The 13138-nt window shown below is 44.7% G+C and overlaps 1 protein-coding gene across 1 annotated transcript; it reads left to right on the top strand.

The window, feature by feature from the left end:
* Positions 1 to 1706: 1706 nt before the first annotated feature.
* amotl2a (angiomotin like 2a) lies at positions 1707 to 10637 on the top strand. Its single transcript, XM_080017718.1, has 11 exons — positions 1707 to 1844; positions 2501 to 3284; positions 3496 to 3691; positions 4314 to 4458; positions 4563 to 4655; positions 6840 to 7135; positions 7272 to 7468; positions 7564 to 7665; positions 7790 to 7962; positions 8316 to 8486; positions 8658 to 10637. Exons 2-11 carry the CDS (start codon positions 2566 to 2568, stop codon positions 8735 to 8737), a joined length of 2172 nt encoding a protein of 723 aa, XP_079873844.1. The 5' UTR covers positions 1707 to 1844; positions 2501 to 2565; the 3' UTR covers positions 8738 to 10637.
* The last annotated feature ends 2501 nt before the right edge of the window (positions 10638 to 13138 follow it).

Genomic DNA, 13138 nt, shown 5'->3' with positions numbered 1-13138 from the left:
TGTGTGAACACCGATGACTGGTAACACGTATTTTGAGGTATTACTCGGGAAAATTACCATTTAGATCCTAAACATTTCAACGCCATATTGTTGATCCTTAAAAAGACACCTGGAACTAAACTCTAAAGAAAAAACGGTATAAATCACAACGCATTGTAAAGTAATTGTAACGATCAGCAGAATGCAACTGTAGCCCTAAAACAATTTTTCTCATCAATCTTTATCTAGATGCTCCAAAAGGGATCCTGTGACGGAAACGCTCCTAGGGGTTCATCAGTTGTATGTTTTTAACCGTTGAGCTTCAACCGCCATGCAAATATCCAGGAGGGCATTTGCCTAAAAGTGAGGAAGGTGGTTGAGATTAAGCGGCCCACAGCTGTCGCGTGAGAGAGCTGACAGGTGGAGACGTGTCCCTCCCCGCTCACCTTGAGAGAAGCCCTTTCTCAGCGGAACAAAGAGCTTTTTAGGCAGACATGCTATGTTTTCATTCTAATCACTATCCAGTATGTGTGTACCCTTCCCCCCGCCGCCAGCTGAGCCGGTCCGAGGGTCTCCCCGGCCGAGCATGTGTATGAAGTATGCAGTGCTAGTGCACAGAGCGATGGGGATGATGGGGGGTGGCGGGGGGTGGGGGGGTGCAGCAGATGGCAGGGCTGTCCCTGTCATGTCTGCTTTGGGGAGAACAATGCATCTCTCAGAGCTCTCATTAAGGAGGGGATTTTACTCCGTGGACAGCTGGCAGGCAGCGTGCCTCGCACCCGCCCATCTCCCTCCACGTCCACACACAGAAACACACTCTGCAATTAACTGGCACGGGCCACGGCTTAAATATTTACCAGGCACATACAAACAATTGGCCGCTTTGAGAAGAGCATTATTAATCCTTCATCAGTTTTCACGTCAGGGATATTCACGCCTGGATCGGCGGAATCAGCAGTGGCCTTGATTTGCCTGGAGGCCTACTGTTTTTTTTCCTGGGTTCTGGTGTTTGAGTTCAGTGAATGATCGTTCCGTCTTAATAAGTGAATATGACTGGGACGATTTCAATTCAAGCCTATTCCAGAGGCCAGCTATACCGGCGACCTGCGGTACAAATGTGGCCCATGTATTAATGCAAACTGGCCCTTTGGAAAGAAGCAGTGTGCATTTAAGAATATGAATAATATGAAACCCGACAGAATGTTATCCCAAAATAGTTCATTGTAAACTGTTTTGTAAATTGATGATTCGAAGAATATGAAGATTTTTGCATTCAATTTCTCAGTCGTTTTTCAGCCCCCCCCCCCCACAACACAACACAAAGAAGTGTTGAAGTGAGTTGCCCTTTATTATAGGCACCATCTTCTATTTCAGCCAAGTTTCATTAAATCCAACTTCTGTGTTCCCCCTTTTTATATTTTCTTCCCCTCATCTGACACATGCATACTTTATATACACCCCAATTGTCAACAACAAAAACAACAACAACAACAACAACAACAACAACAATAAGCTGTTTTACATGATACAGACAACCAGCTGAGATGGTGCTGCTCTGAATCCAAAAAAGCTCCAGCTTTGCCCTGCCCCCTTTTTCCCCCTGTGTTCTGCTTTTGATCCCAGAGGGACTTGGAGCCTTTGCATTCCAGGCATTCCGGGCTGAGAACAATCAGCCCTCAGTTATTTATCGGAGCAGGGAGCTGAGCGGCTCAGTCTGTCGGGGGAGCCGCTCGGGACGCACCGCACTTAGCGCCGCAACGGGACAAACTACTTAAAGCACGTCGGGTTGTGTAGTAAAAAAGGGATTTTCTGATTCACACGTTCGTTTTGTAGAGATTACACTGTCCAGATGAGGTCCTAATTTGGTGAGTTTTCAACCTTTTCATGGACTTTTTATACCCCTTGCTCTTTAAAGAGCGTCCAGGCGGTTTCCTCTACGCGCTGTAGTCCGGATGGCAGCAACAGGCGTTTAACGGCTTAGTTCTTCATTAATCAATACCGATTACCGATGTATCATTTTTTTGTTTTTCATTATCAGTAAAGGTAATACTATTTTAGATGGGAAATGTTTAATATGTAATATGGTTTGCTTGCGTTAGTTTTGCGTGGAAACACGTTTCAAATCGCAATGTCAACTTGGAATGTGAGTAAGTGATGTTGCAAAATCGAGGCATTTCCCAACTGAGATGTCTCATATTTCATATTTACTCAGTAATTCCTTTGTATGCACCTGTGTGTGTGTGTGTGTGTGTGTGTGTGTGCGCGCGCATTGAATCTCATGAACATAATTATATGTACTTATTTAGTAACAAAAAAAGTCAGGTAAAAAATATAATTTAATCAGCAAAACCCAAGTCGTAATTAAGTCATCATACTGGCTTCTATCAAAAGCATGGTAGTTGGAACATGGGCCTAATGCTCATTTCTGTAAATATTGTGACCATCTGCTATATCCTAATGTGTTCTAATCTGTTGTACAACAATGAACTTGTTACTGAAATTAGAATTTGTCTTTCTTCAGGTGCACAGTTTTGTCAACAAGTCACCAGATTTTAGGAATTGCTCACTTATTTCCCATTGAATGAAATGAGAACTGCTGAGGAGTCTTCTGGAACGGTCCTGCACCGCCTCATCCAAGAGCAGCTTCGCTACGGGAACCTGACCGACAACCACACCCTCCTGGCCATCCAGCAGCAAGCTCTACGCGGAGGCAGCAGCAGCAGCGGGGACACAGGGACTCCCCAGTCCTCTCTGGAGAGCCTCACGCAAGAGGAGTCGCAGTACATCCACATGTCCACGAGGCAGGAGCCTCAGGGTCAGGAACACCAGGGGGACTGTTCGCACTCCGAAAGCCCTGTCTGTCACCTGTACCAGCTCCACGGAGAAGAACTGCCCACCTATGAGGAGGCCAAGGCCCATTCCCTGTACCTGATCTCTCAGAAAGGCCAAGCTGAGATGGAAGGCCCTGGCGTGGACGGCGTGGGGGGTCAAGGCGAGGGTCAATGGGACCTTAAGCGTGAGCACGCTCGCTCTCTCAGCGAACGGCTAATGCAGCTCTCTCTGGAGAGGAATGGACCCAGGGACAGTGTGGCTATGAGTTCCTCGCATAGTTATCCACAGCTGTACAACAGTCACATGGGCCTGGTAGCTCACAATGGATCGGGGAGCCAGCAGTTCCCAGACCACCGTGGTCCACCTCCGGACTACCCCTTCTGTGTCCGGCTCCCTGGATACATGCTCAGCCATTCGCAGGAGCAGGGGCACTACTACAAAGAACCCCCTCCCCCCTTCAACGCACAGCACAGGTAATTTAAATAAACAATATATATAGGTTTTTGAGTAGTGGAGTGGCAAATATATTTACTCATTTAATCAACACAACTTCCACATAGACCCAGATGATCCTCAAAAGGGCCCGAGCCTGTAAATCACAATGCTTTCTTTGACATTCAAGTAAATGCTTTCTTTGATATTCATTGACATTTTTATGTATTACTCATTGTCTCCCCACATCAGGTATGTGTCTGCCGAGACCCAGATCGCACACCACAGCATCTACCGCACCGTGAGCCCTGGCAGCTCAGAGGTGTTCAGCACAGCCGCGAGGAACCTGAGCAACAACCCGGTTCAGATGGACGCATTGATGAGGGAGAACGAGAGGCTCAGAAAGGAGCTTGAAGTCCACGTAGAGAAGGCGGTGAGACTACAGAAGGTGAGAAAAGTCGGTGTGAAAAGTAGAGCCGTTGGTTCACAAAGGAAACTATCGAGGGGTGGTTGTTAGTCAACGCTGCATAGATGGCGATTATGCATAGTGGAGGGATAAGTCATTGTTTTACTACATGAAGGAGTCACGCCAATACTAATATAGAGTTTCTGAACATGATTGCGGGGGAGGGGGCTTCTGTGTATACCAGCTGTCTATACCATTTCAACTACACAAACCACAAAATATTTCAATATTGTGGAATTTTCAAAGATGGTCCCTTTTATCTGCTCCCAGCACATGGCGCTGAAGAGCAACCATAGCATTTCAGAGCGCATCGCCTACAGCACATCCTGTTTCCCTTGTCTTTCACGGCAGCCTGGCAGATTGCCACAAAGTGAGATGAATGCCCTGACACCTGGGACCCATAAGTGTTCGCTGAGGAATGTTGATTCCTAGTTTTCGGAGGTGCCTTTTGCCTGTGGGCTCGCACAATGAACAGGCAGTGTTTCTAGATGTGACTGATCGCCTCCATGGATGTTCCCTTTTATAACCCACACAATTCACCCAGAACCAACAAGATTTGATTCCCGGTGAATTATCTCAACCGACTTTTTCATTTTTCCCCCAGCTGGAATCGGAGATCCAAAGGATATCTGAGGCTTATGAGACACTGATGAAAGGGTCTGCCAAGAGGGAAGCTCTTGAGAAAACTATGAGGAACAAACTAGAGGGAGAGATTAAGAGATTGCACGACTTCAACAGAGACCTAAGAGGTAAGATCAGCTCCAGAACAAATATGTCAACCTACTTTCCCAAACTTCAATGCAATTGGTGTCCTAAATTTTTTTTTCTTGTTATTTATTAATTTTTTTTTCAGAACGCCTTGAAACGGCTTCCAAACAACGAGTGGCCAAGGAAGCCGAGAACACAGAACAGAAGCAGCACATCTTCACTCGACTCCTTGAGCAAAGTGAGTTTACTGATATAATGATTCTGCTTCTGGGGGTAATCTCTCCGGACTCTTTGTGAGAGAGTCAAACAAATTCAGGATTTTATTATGGACACTTTTCTTTCAAAGTATGGTGTGAAACATCTGATCACACAGGGACAAACCATTCCAGGGACAGTATTTATACCACATTCATACCACTGTGATGCAGGTCTGCCTGCTAGGAGCTGCTTTTGCCACTTAAATGTCAGCAACTTTCTTTTTTTTTTAGAGCTGCAGTAAATGCGGCTTGGATTCCAGGAATATTTTTTAGGTATTTCGAGCTGTTCCACCATTGGGAATGCCCCCCCCGCCTAGGGTTGCATAGCTGCTGAACCCCCTCCTCAAGGGGAAGTAATAGTGCTGAGGCTCCGAGGCATCCATTCCTTACTCGACATGACTTCTGACTAGCGCGCTCTCCTTGTTTGGGCATTTATATAATGCATGGTATAAACGTGAGACGTCTGTTGGTTTGGAAAAATGTTAAAAATAGTCCTTGAATATCTTTAAAAGACTAGGTGGAAAAACACATTTGTAAAAAGGCCCTCCAAAGGGATTCTTGGGATTTACTTGAATCGCTTGAGTTACAGATTGAGGGCTCTGTTTCTTATTCCAACTACATGTCAACATCTCCAGCGGTAACGTGCTCATTTGAGGTTGCCTAATGTTTTGTTTTTTCTTCAGTAGAATTACATAATCAAAGAGTTACGTAATCAAGCCATAGTTTTTATAGTTGTCACAATGGTTGCAATTTCTGGGATTTTTTGTATATTGCTATTTTGTAGGTTGATGCGTAAACTAGAAAGTAAATTGTCGGGTAATTTCCCACTCCTTTAACAGTTTGTGTTTGCATTTGCATCATTGGAGGCATTCCAGCGCTTTTCCCAGTACAAAGCTATGCCTGTGTGCGTAAGTGGATAAGAGGAATTCTGCATGCCCCTTCACAGGAATGCACTCTTGTGTAATCACTCCCAGTAGTAAGTTGCACAGGAGACCAGCTCATTCTTGCCTTCTCAAAGTTTTCCTCTGGACATGGACTTCTTTTTATACTAATCAGACAACAAGTTGTTTTTGTGACATTATCTATGGGGGCCATTTAAATTGCCATTTAAGTTGGAATTTCAAAGCTGACCGCTTGTGCTCGAGTTTACCAAGATAACAGACCTGACGTCACGGCAACATGGTGGCGCACCATTAACGGTGAACAACGTTCCCTTTGTATAGATTGTTATTTATTTTAACACGTTTAATGTCATTTTCAACTACACTGTAGATTTGATGTTAAATTAACATGAGGACTACTGACACGAATGACAGTTTAACAGAGTTCCTATGGAATGCAGCATCACTTCCTGTTGTCTCCCGATCTGATAGATAGTGCTGTATAATCCACCTGAACCAGAGAGCGCGGGCAGCAACCTTTAACAACGGTGGCACCAGAACTGGTGGAATAGATAATGAGTGAAACAAGCCGTTTCGACCAAAAAGGTGCAAAATGAAAGCACAAATACAGATTCCCACATTCTAAAGAAATCCTTTGTCCATGTGGTCAATGGCAACCCCGAGCCGGAGCTCGCAGCTTGTGCGTTCTAATAATTTTTTTAAAAAGTGTGCTCCGGCTCAATAAAATATTATATATTTTACAACTTGTCCACTTGATTTGCCCACTAGAGAGGGCAGGAAACAGTGCCGGCTGCTTGTGAGAAGTGCAGGTACACAAGACATAGTGCCGGTACGCCAAAGAGTAAAACGTACCAGTTAGTACCCGCCCAGTTTGAGCACTGGTTAATTTTATTACTAGAGTGCAGATCTTTTATTTAAAGCTTGTGAGTCTGTGATTGATTTACAGGTTGGCAGAGAGCAACAAAGTAACTGTCCCGCCTCTTTCTACATTCCTTACAGTGTTGTGTAAATGTCCCTAACTGGGGCACATTCCGTTCAAGAGATAGTTCATGGAGTGCTCACTTGCAGCTTGTTTGACCCTCTTGCTGCCAAATGAATAGACTAATAGTGTATCCCCGCATTGCATTCCATTGTCCTTAGCAATAGACTGCACCAGAAGACCACAAGATAATAAACATTTTAATTTCCCTCCCAGGAACATGTGAGTAACGCAGCTTGTTGCATTTACTCACACCCTTCTCTTCTTTCATTCTTCTGCTTCAGATGAGGAGCAGCAGAGAGAGCGCGAACGTTTGGAGAGGCAGATCCAGCATCTGCGACTGTCGGGGGAAGAGTGGCTGCGGAGACGCGAGGTGCTCGAGCAGGCTCTGGCCTCCACGCAAGCTCGGAATCAGCAGCTGGAAGAAGAGCTCCAGAGGAAGAGGGCCTACGTGGAGAAGGTGGAGCGGCTGCAGGGTGCCCTGGCCCAGCTGCAGGCCGCCTGCGAGAAGAGGGAAGCGCTGGAGCTGCGGCTACGCACCCGGCTGGAGCAGGAGCTGAAAAGCTTACGGGCACAGCAGGTGAGGACCAGCTGCTGATGCATGGACCATGCATCTGATGCATCGATCCATTGTCTTCATGTGTATGGCAAAAGTTCAAAATTCTATGTCTGTTTTTTTGTCTTATACACATTGCTCCTTTCCATCTATCTCACAGAGTCGGTCTCAGCTCCAGGCAGCCGGCCACTGCCCCTTGGAGCTGAGCTCCTCCACTCTACAACAACAGCTGAGGGAGCGAGAGGAACGTGTTTTGGCCCTGGAGGCGGACATCACCAAGTGGGAGCAGAAGTACCTGGAGGAGAGCACCATGAGACAGTTTGCCATGGATGCAGCTGCCACTGCCGCAGCTCAGAGGTAGCTTAAAGCGTCTATAAATATATTTAAAATTGGAAAACGTTAAAATTAAAGTTAAAATCATGTATTTTAACATTGCTCTTCTTTGTTTTCAGAGATACAACCATCATCAACCACTCACCGAGGCACTCACCTAACAGTAGCTTCAATGAGGAACTGCCATCGGCTAGTCAAAGACAACAGGAGATGGAGAATAGGTGCCTACACATTCTTTTTTGTATTGCTTATATTCTAAAATATCTCAAGTCTTCTTTTTTTTTTTTTTACACCTGTAGTTGATGGGTTCAGATGTACTCATCTATTATTTGTGAATGTGTTCAGGATTCGGGCGCTCCATGCTCAGCTGGTGGAGAAGGATGCCGTGATCAAGGTCCTTCAGCAGCGCTCCAAATGGGAACAGAGCCGGCTGGAGAAACAGGGGCTCCGGCCTGCGAGATCCGTGCCTTCCATCAACATTATGGCCAGCAGCCAAGTAGACGTCACCAAGGGGAAGGGTAAATCCAAGGGTGTTCTCATTTGTTTGTGCAATGCCGAGAATAATTCCAAATCCAAAGTGAGAGACAAGCTTGTAAGCGACAACTGGTAGACTGACTAGCGTCGCCAGACAGAATGTATACCTTCTAAAAAAAAAAAAGACATTCTAGGAGACGGCCCCCGTTCACAGCCCTCAAATAGACACGATGCTTTTAAACTCAAATTCATATCATCTCTCGCGTCAAAATAGAAAATCGAGAATAGACGTGGGAGGAAAGCCACAGAGCAGATGTTTGGGCGTTGTGTGTGTATGTATGTTTTGGAGATGTGATCCGGTTATCATGCAACTTCCTCTTTTTGTCTGCACTTACAGGGAAGAGCCTCTCGGATGACCAGACGGGTGGGGCTTGTCTGCCATCCAAAACCTGCACAGCGCCTTTGAGCCAGAGCAGAGACTCCAGCACCCAGTGCGACATTCTCCCTCCGGAGCCTGAGCTCACAGCAGAGCCCAGCAATCTAGAGGCTGACGCGGCGCGGGCCTCTGGTCGGTACACTGGCTCTTTCAGCAGAAAATAAGCGCAAACATCACAAAAATATGTTTCTTTTGTCCTTTTGAATTATCCAAGCCCTTTGCCAGAACAGAGAAATGAGGTAAAGAAATAAATGACTGTGAGCCGAACCCTTTTCTAAACTATTGTTTCCATCTTAACTGTAGACTTGGAGGAGCTGAAGGCACCACTCACGACATTCAAGAACATCAGCTGCGAGGCGGAAGCGGTTGAAATCCTCATTTGAAATCCTCATGGAGGGTTGATTGTGTCTAAATGACAGTCCATACTTCAAGCGTCGCGTTTAGGGAGAGCGCAAAGTTCTTCCGCAGTATCCCAACATGAGGAGTAAACAAATGGCTGGCGGCCCCAACACACCAGGAGGGGCAGCGGAGGATGTCTACCTGGGAGCGGGACAGTTACCCTTCGAGATAAACCTCGATTGATGTGTGTGATCGAAAAGAGAGATAAGAAGAGAGAGAGTTCACAACGTGTCACAGTTTGGGAATGAAAGCTGAGCTTTCCGAACTTTATTTGCAAGGTTCCTGGCATGTCTGAATTCTTTAAAAGGTACCCAGAATGTTCTGCTTGGTTGCAGAGGAGTGGAATTGGGCCATTTATTTGCATATTTGTTTGTGTATGTATTTAATTTTTTTAGTTGGTTATCTATATATTTATAAGTGCTGCTGATGGTGTCGTGACTTTTCTTTGATGAAAAAGAGAAAGAAATTCAATCCCTTATTCACTTCTGCTTTGCTCCAATTTTCTATTTACATTAGACAGATGCTCCCTTTGTTTCATCCTTTCTCGAGACAAATGTGAATGCCTCGTAAAGACTAGAAATTGGTTCCTTATGTTTACATGCAATGTGATTGGATTACGCTATTTGACAGAGTACTCAAGTGAACACAAGTGAAAGTGAATCCCGGGCGATTCACCTCTTAAAGAAAATAATAAAAAATAAAATAAAACCTTCCATGATGGACACCGCTTCAGAGTGGTCTAATTTTCGAGATCCCAGGTTAATGTAACGTCCTTGCCTCAGATGGCTACTGACCTGCATTCCGCCCCCGTCTGCTGACATGCTGCAGCTAATCTCCCTCACATTCCTGTGTGAGGGAATGCTCCCATTAAAGAAAAAGGCTATCTAAAGTCTGACCCTCGCCCTTGTTAAAATGGCACGCTGTCTGAGCGGGATTCTTTTTCGGGCCCCAGTTATTCCTTGACGCCACGATAGCTGGTTCTACCGTGAGCGTCCGCATCCTTTACCGAGGCTAGAAACGGCCAACTATCTTTGGCCGGCATTTGCCATTCTCCTCGCTGTCACCAATACTGTGGTAAATTGAGCAACACTCTTTTTATCTCCTCGCTCAAGGTTATCACGTTTCTGCGGCTAGAACGGCCCTTGAGTGGAATTTTCTATTTTATTTCCCTCTGCAGGATCAGTGAACGCTGCATGTAGATCCCTGTTCAGTTTAGCAGGGCTGTATATAACTGGAATTTTCCCAGATTCTAAATAGTTTTTCATTTATTATTATTTCATTTATTTTCTTTTCTCTTTTTTAAGGGAATACCTCTAAGCTGTATTATTTTATTTTTTTTATTTTATTCCCTTTTGCGCAATTATCAATTTGAATACTCTCATACTGACAAAAGAAAATGATGTCTCACTAATGTATAGCTATGTTAAATCAAATTTAAAGGTCAAAGGTTTATCTCTAATTTATTGTTAAATTAGCCAATTATGACATCACAGACTTAGATGCCCCGAAAAAATAACAACAACTGTGTGAATAATTTTGTTTGCTGGTATTCCCTTTTTTTGCAATGCATTGCTGGTCAATGCCATGTGTCTGATTCAGTTTTTTTTTAATGCCCTTTATTGCTATTTGGAATCTAAGGGGCTGTTTGAAGTGAGAAAACTTAATATATTTTGTATTTTTTTTTGTACGACTTTTATTTTATTTGTGATGCCAAAGAGTTGCAATACTTAAGTTATACCTGACAACATTCAAACACAAAAGGTTTTATTTTGATGCCTTGCTTCAGATAGTTGAACCGTTGCTGTGAACTTTTGTTATGTAAATGATGTATATGCCAATAACATTTCACAAAAATAGATTAAACTCCTTAATATATGTCTGAAATATGACTTGCCATTGCGTATTTTTTTTTCAGTCATTCAATAACCCAAGTCTTTGCAGGCACAAATTAGTGTCTAGGGGAAGTGTCCTGATATGAATACAATCATAGTTCAAATTAGGAGTGAGGGAGGGAGTCTGACCCCCCTAATTATGACTAGGATCCCCCCAAAATAGGTAAAAACAATAGGTCAGGGGGTGCAAACATGTATAGATCCTTCTTACCTGTAATTGTAAACATTACAATATATTTCCCATATTAATGCCTGGAAGAATCTTGTCATATGATTTCAGACACATTTCAGACATACATTTCAGAGTATGGCACTCCTTGGTGGACCCAGGCAGATGCAGTCTCGTAGTGTAAAAAAGCAAAGAAAAGTGATACCACTTTATGGCACCTTAAGATAGATGCTCAACCTAGAGCCATGTATGTTTTCAGTACATACTACCCAACCCTAACCCTACATCACAAAATCTTGTTGCCAAGCTGGCCTTGTGACAATTCCCTGTGCGGCCTTGCCACCTGACCCATGTGAAACCTTGCACGGGTAGAGTTTCTGATGTCCTGTCTTAAAGTTAAGATGGGGCACTCATTAAGGGTCTGTGCTCCCATTGTTTATTTTGCTGTACTCTGTTGTTCTGCGTCTCTGGTTTCCAACATCCCCCCACCATTTCCAAAGTACCCATTGTCCTCGCCTCTCTCTCTCATTTACCACAGCGCTTCTCCACAGTGGCAACCTGGTGGGTTTCCTTTGAGCGTCTCATCTCCTGTTAACACCTGGTGCCAGACCAACCCACCCAGCTGCCTGCGGGTCATTAATGAGAGCAAAGTCAGGATTGCAGTCAACATCTTGTGCCATGTTGAAACGCCCTGGGTTTAAGTTTTCTGGAGTTCCGAGATATGGCTTCAGTCTGTTATAGTGCACAAGATTGTGCAACACACAAGATTCTGACCAGCTAGAGAAATTGTCTGCTACGACCATTACGTACTCATTGCCTCGCTCAGTGCTGGGGAAATCTACAGCAATCCTCTGAAATGGATTGACTGTGACAGAACTGTCATAGGTGCTCTAGGAGGGGAACCTTTCACATTGTAAGCGACACATGCCACACATGTCTTACACCACTGTCTGATGGCTCTTAGCCAGCCAGTTTCTGGCCAGCAGTTCTGTCATAGTGCATAAAGGTTAATATCTCATTTACCAGTTCATCTTGTACAACCCCCTTCGACACAGTTTCACCTGTCTCATAACTTTGACTCTCTATTCATACCGAGTATTCCATTTCGTACATGTAATACACTGGCCTAAATCGCCTAAATTTAGAGTCTGAAAGTAACTCAGCAGCAGACTCAGTCCTGTTCTGTTTCTTCTACTGCTTCAACTGGGAGAACTCAAGGTAGCTATTCTGTGCTTCCAGGAGGAAGTGCATCTCAGTGGGTTTGCTGAGGCTTGAGAGTTGGCACTCACTAAAGGTGCCATGGTGATCTATTTTGATTTATCTGTGGCTGCTGCCAAATTTGCTGTACCACATTCCTGATCAGTTTGCCCTGCACACTCTGTGTGTGGCATGACACAGCATCTGCATTTACTATGCAGTTTCCCTGGGCGATGCACTATGTCATAATGATACTGGTCCAGCCGCTCTAACCACCTGGCTAGCTGACCCTCGAGTTGTTTAAAGTTACTGAGCTAACGCACGATTGATTCTCCAGCAAAAGGGTCAGTAGACACACCCAGGCAGGCTTCACTTTAAGGCTAGCCTGTGGCAATCTGCTAAGCACCTTCTCCAACCGTGTCACTTGTTCCTGAAAAAGAGCGACCAACGACAACAACATGTTGTCCACTGCATGTCAGCTAGCACCAAGTCCACATGACACTGGAACATACGTTGTGCATTGCCCAATCCAAAGTCCATGACATTGAGCTCAAAAAGCCCTCTCTTGGTCAGAATCCCTTTTTTTGTTACAGTCATCAAGATGCATCTCGAAAACCACTTGGCCCGAGTCAGTGAGTCAAGCCTCTCATCTATGCTGGGGATTGGGTATTCATCCTTCACCGTATTTTCATTTACAGTAGCTTTCTGTAATCAATCCAGAACCTCACTGTATTATCTTTCTTTTTAACTAGTACTAAAGGTGCTGCCCATGGGCTCGTAGATGGCTGGACGATTTCCCTATCTATCATGCACGGCAAGTGTCTGGAAAACTCTGCTTGCAGATGGATGGGCACCCGTCTCAGTGTTTGTTTGATTGGCCTTGTGGCCCTTGTATCTATACTGAGCTGGACTAACTTTGTGCGTCCCAAATACCATGTGCTGAACACACCAACATATTTGCTTTAGCCTAGGAACCAGACAAATCTGCAAGCTCATGTTTCATTTTCTCCAGCAGATACATCATTTATCATTTATCTAATTCTGTGGCAGGTTTGATACTATGAAGACACAGAGGAGTACTGTTGAGCTATCCTACCAAGACGGCTACCGCTGATGTGGAACGCTCT

This window comes from Zeus faber, assembly GCF_960531495.2.
Source record: "Zeus faber genome assembly, chromosome: 1".
In the NCBI taxonomy this organism is placed as follows: domain Eukaryota; kingdom Metazoa; phylum Chordata; class Actinopteri; order Zeiformes; family Zeidae; genus Zeus; species Zeus faber.
The sequence above is the reverse complement of the archived record's forward strand: the minus strand, read 5'-3'. Positions and strand labels throughout refer to the sequence as shown.

Coding starts and splice junctions, on each gene's coding strand:
- amotl2a (XM_080017718.1), top strand. CDS start 2,566: ATGAGAACTGCTGAGGAGTCTTCTGGAACGGTCCTGCACCGCCTCATC. Junction 3,692..4,313: donor AGGCGGTGAGACTACAGAAG/GTGAGAAAAGTC, acceptor TTTTTCCCCCAG/CTGGAATCGGAGATCCAAAG. Junction 7,469..7,563: donor GCCACTGCCGCAGCTCAGAG/GTAGCTTAAAGC, acceptor CTTTGTTTTCAG/AGATACAACCATCATCAACC.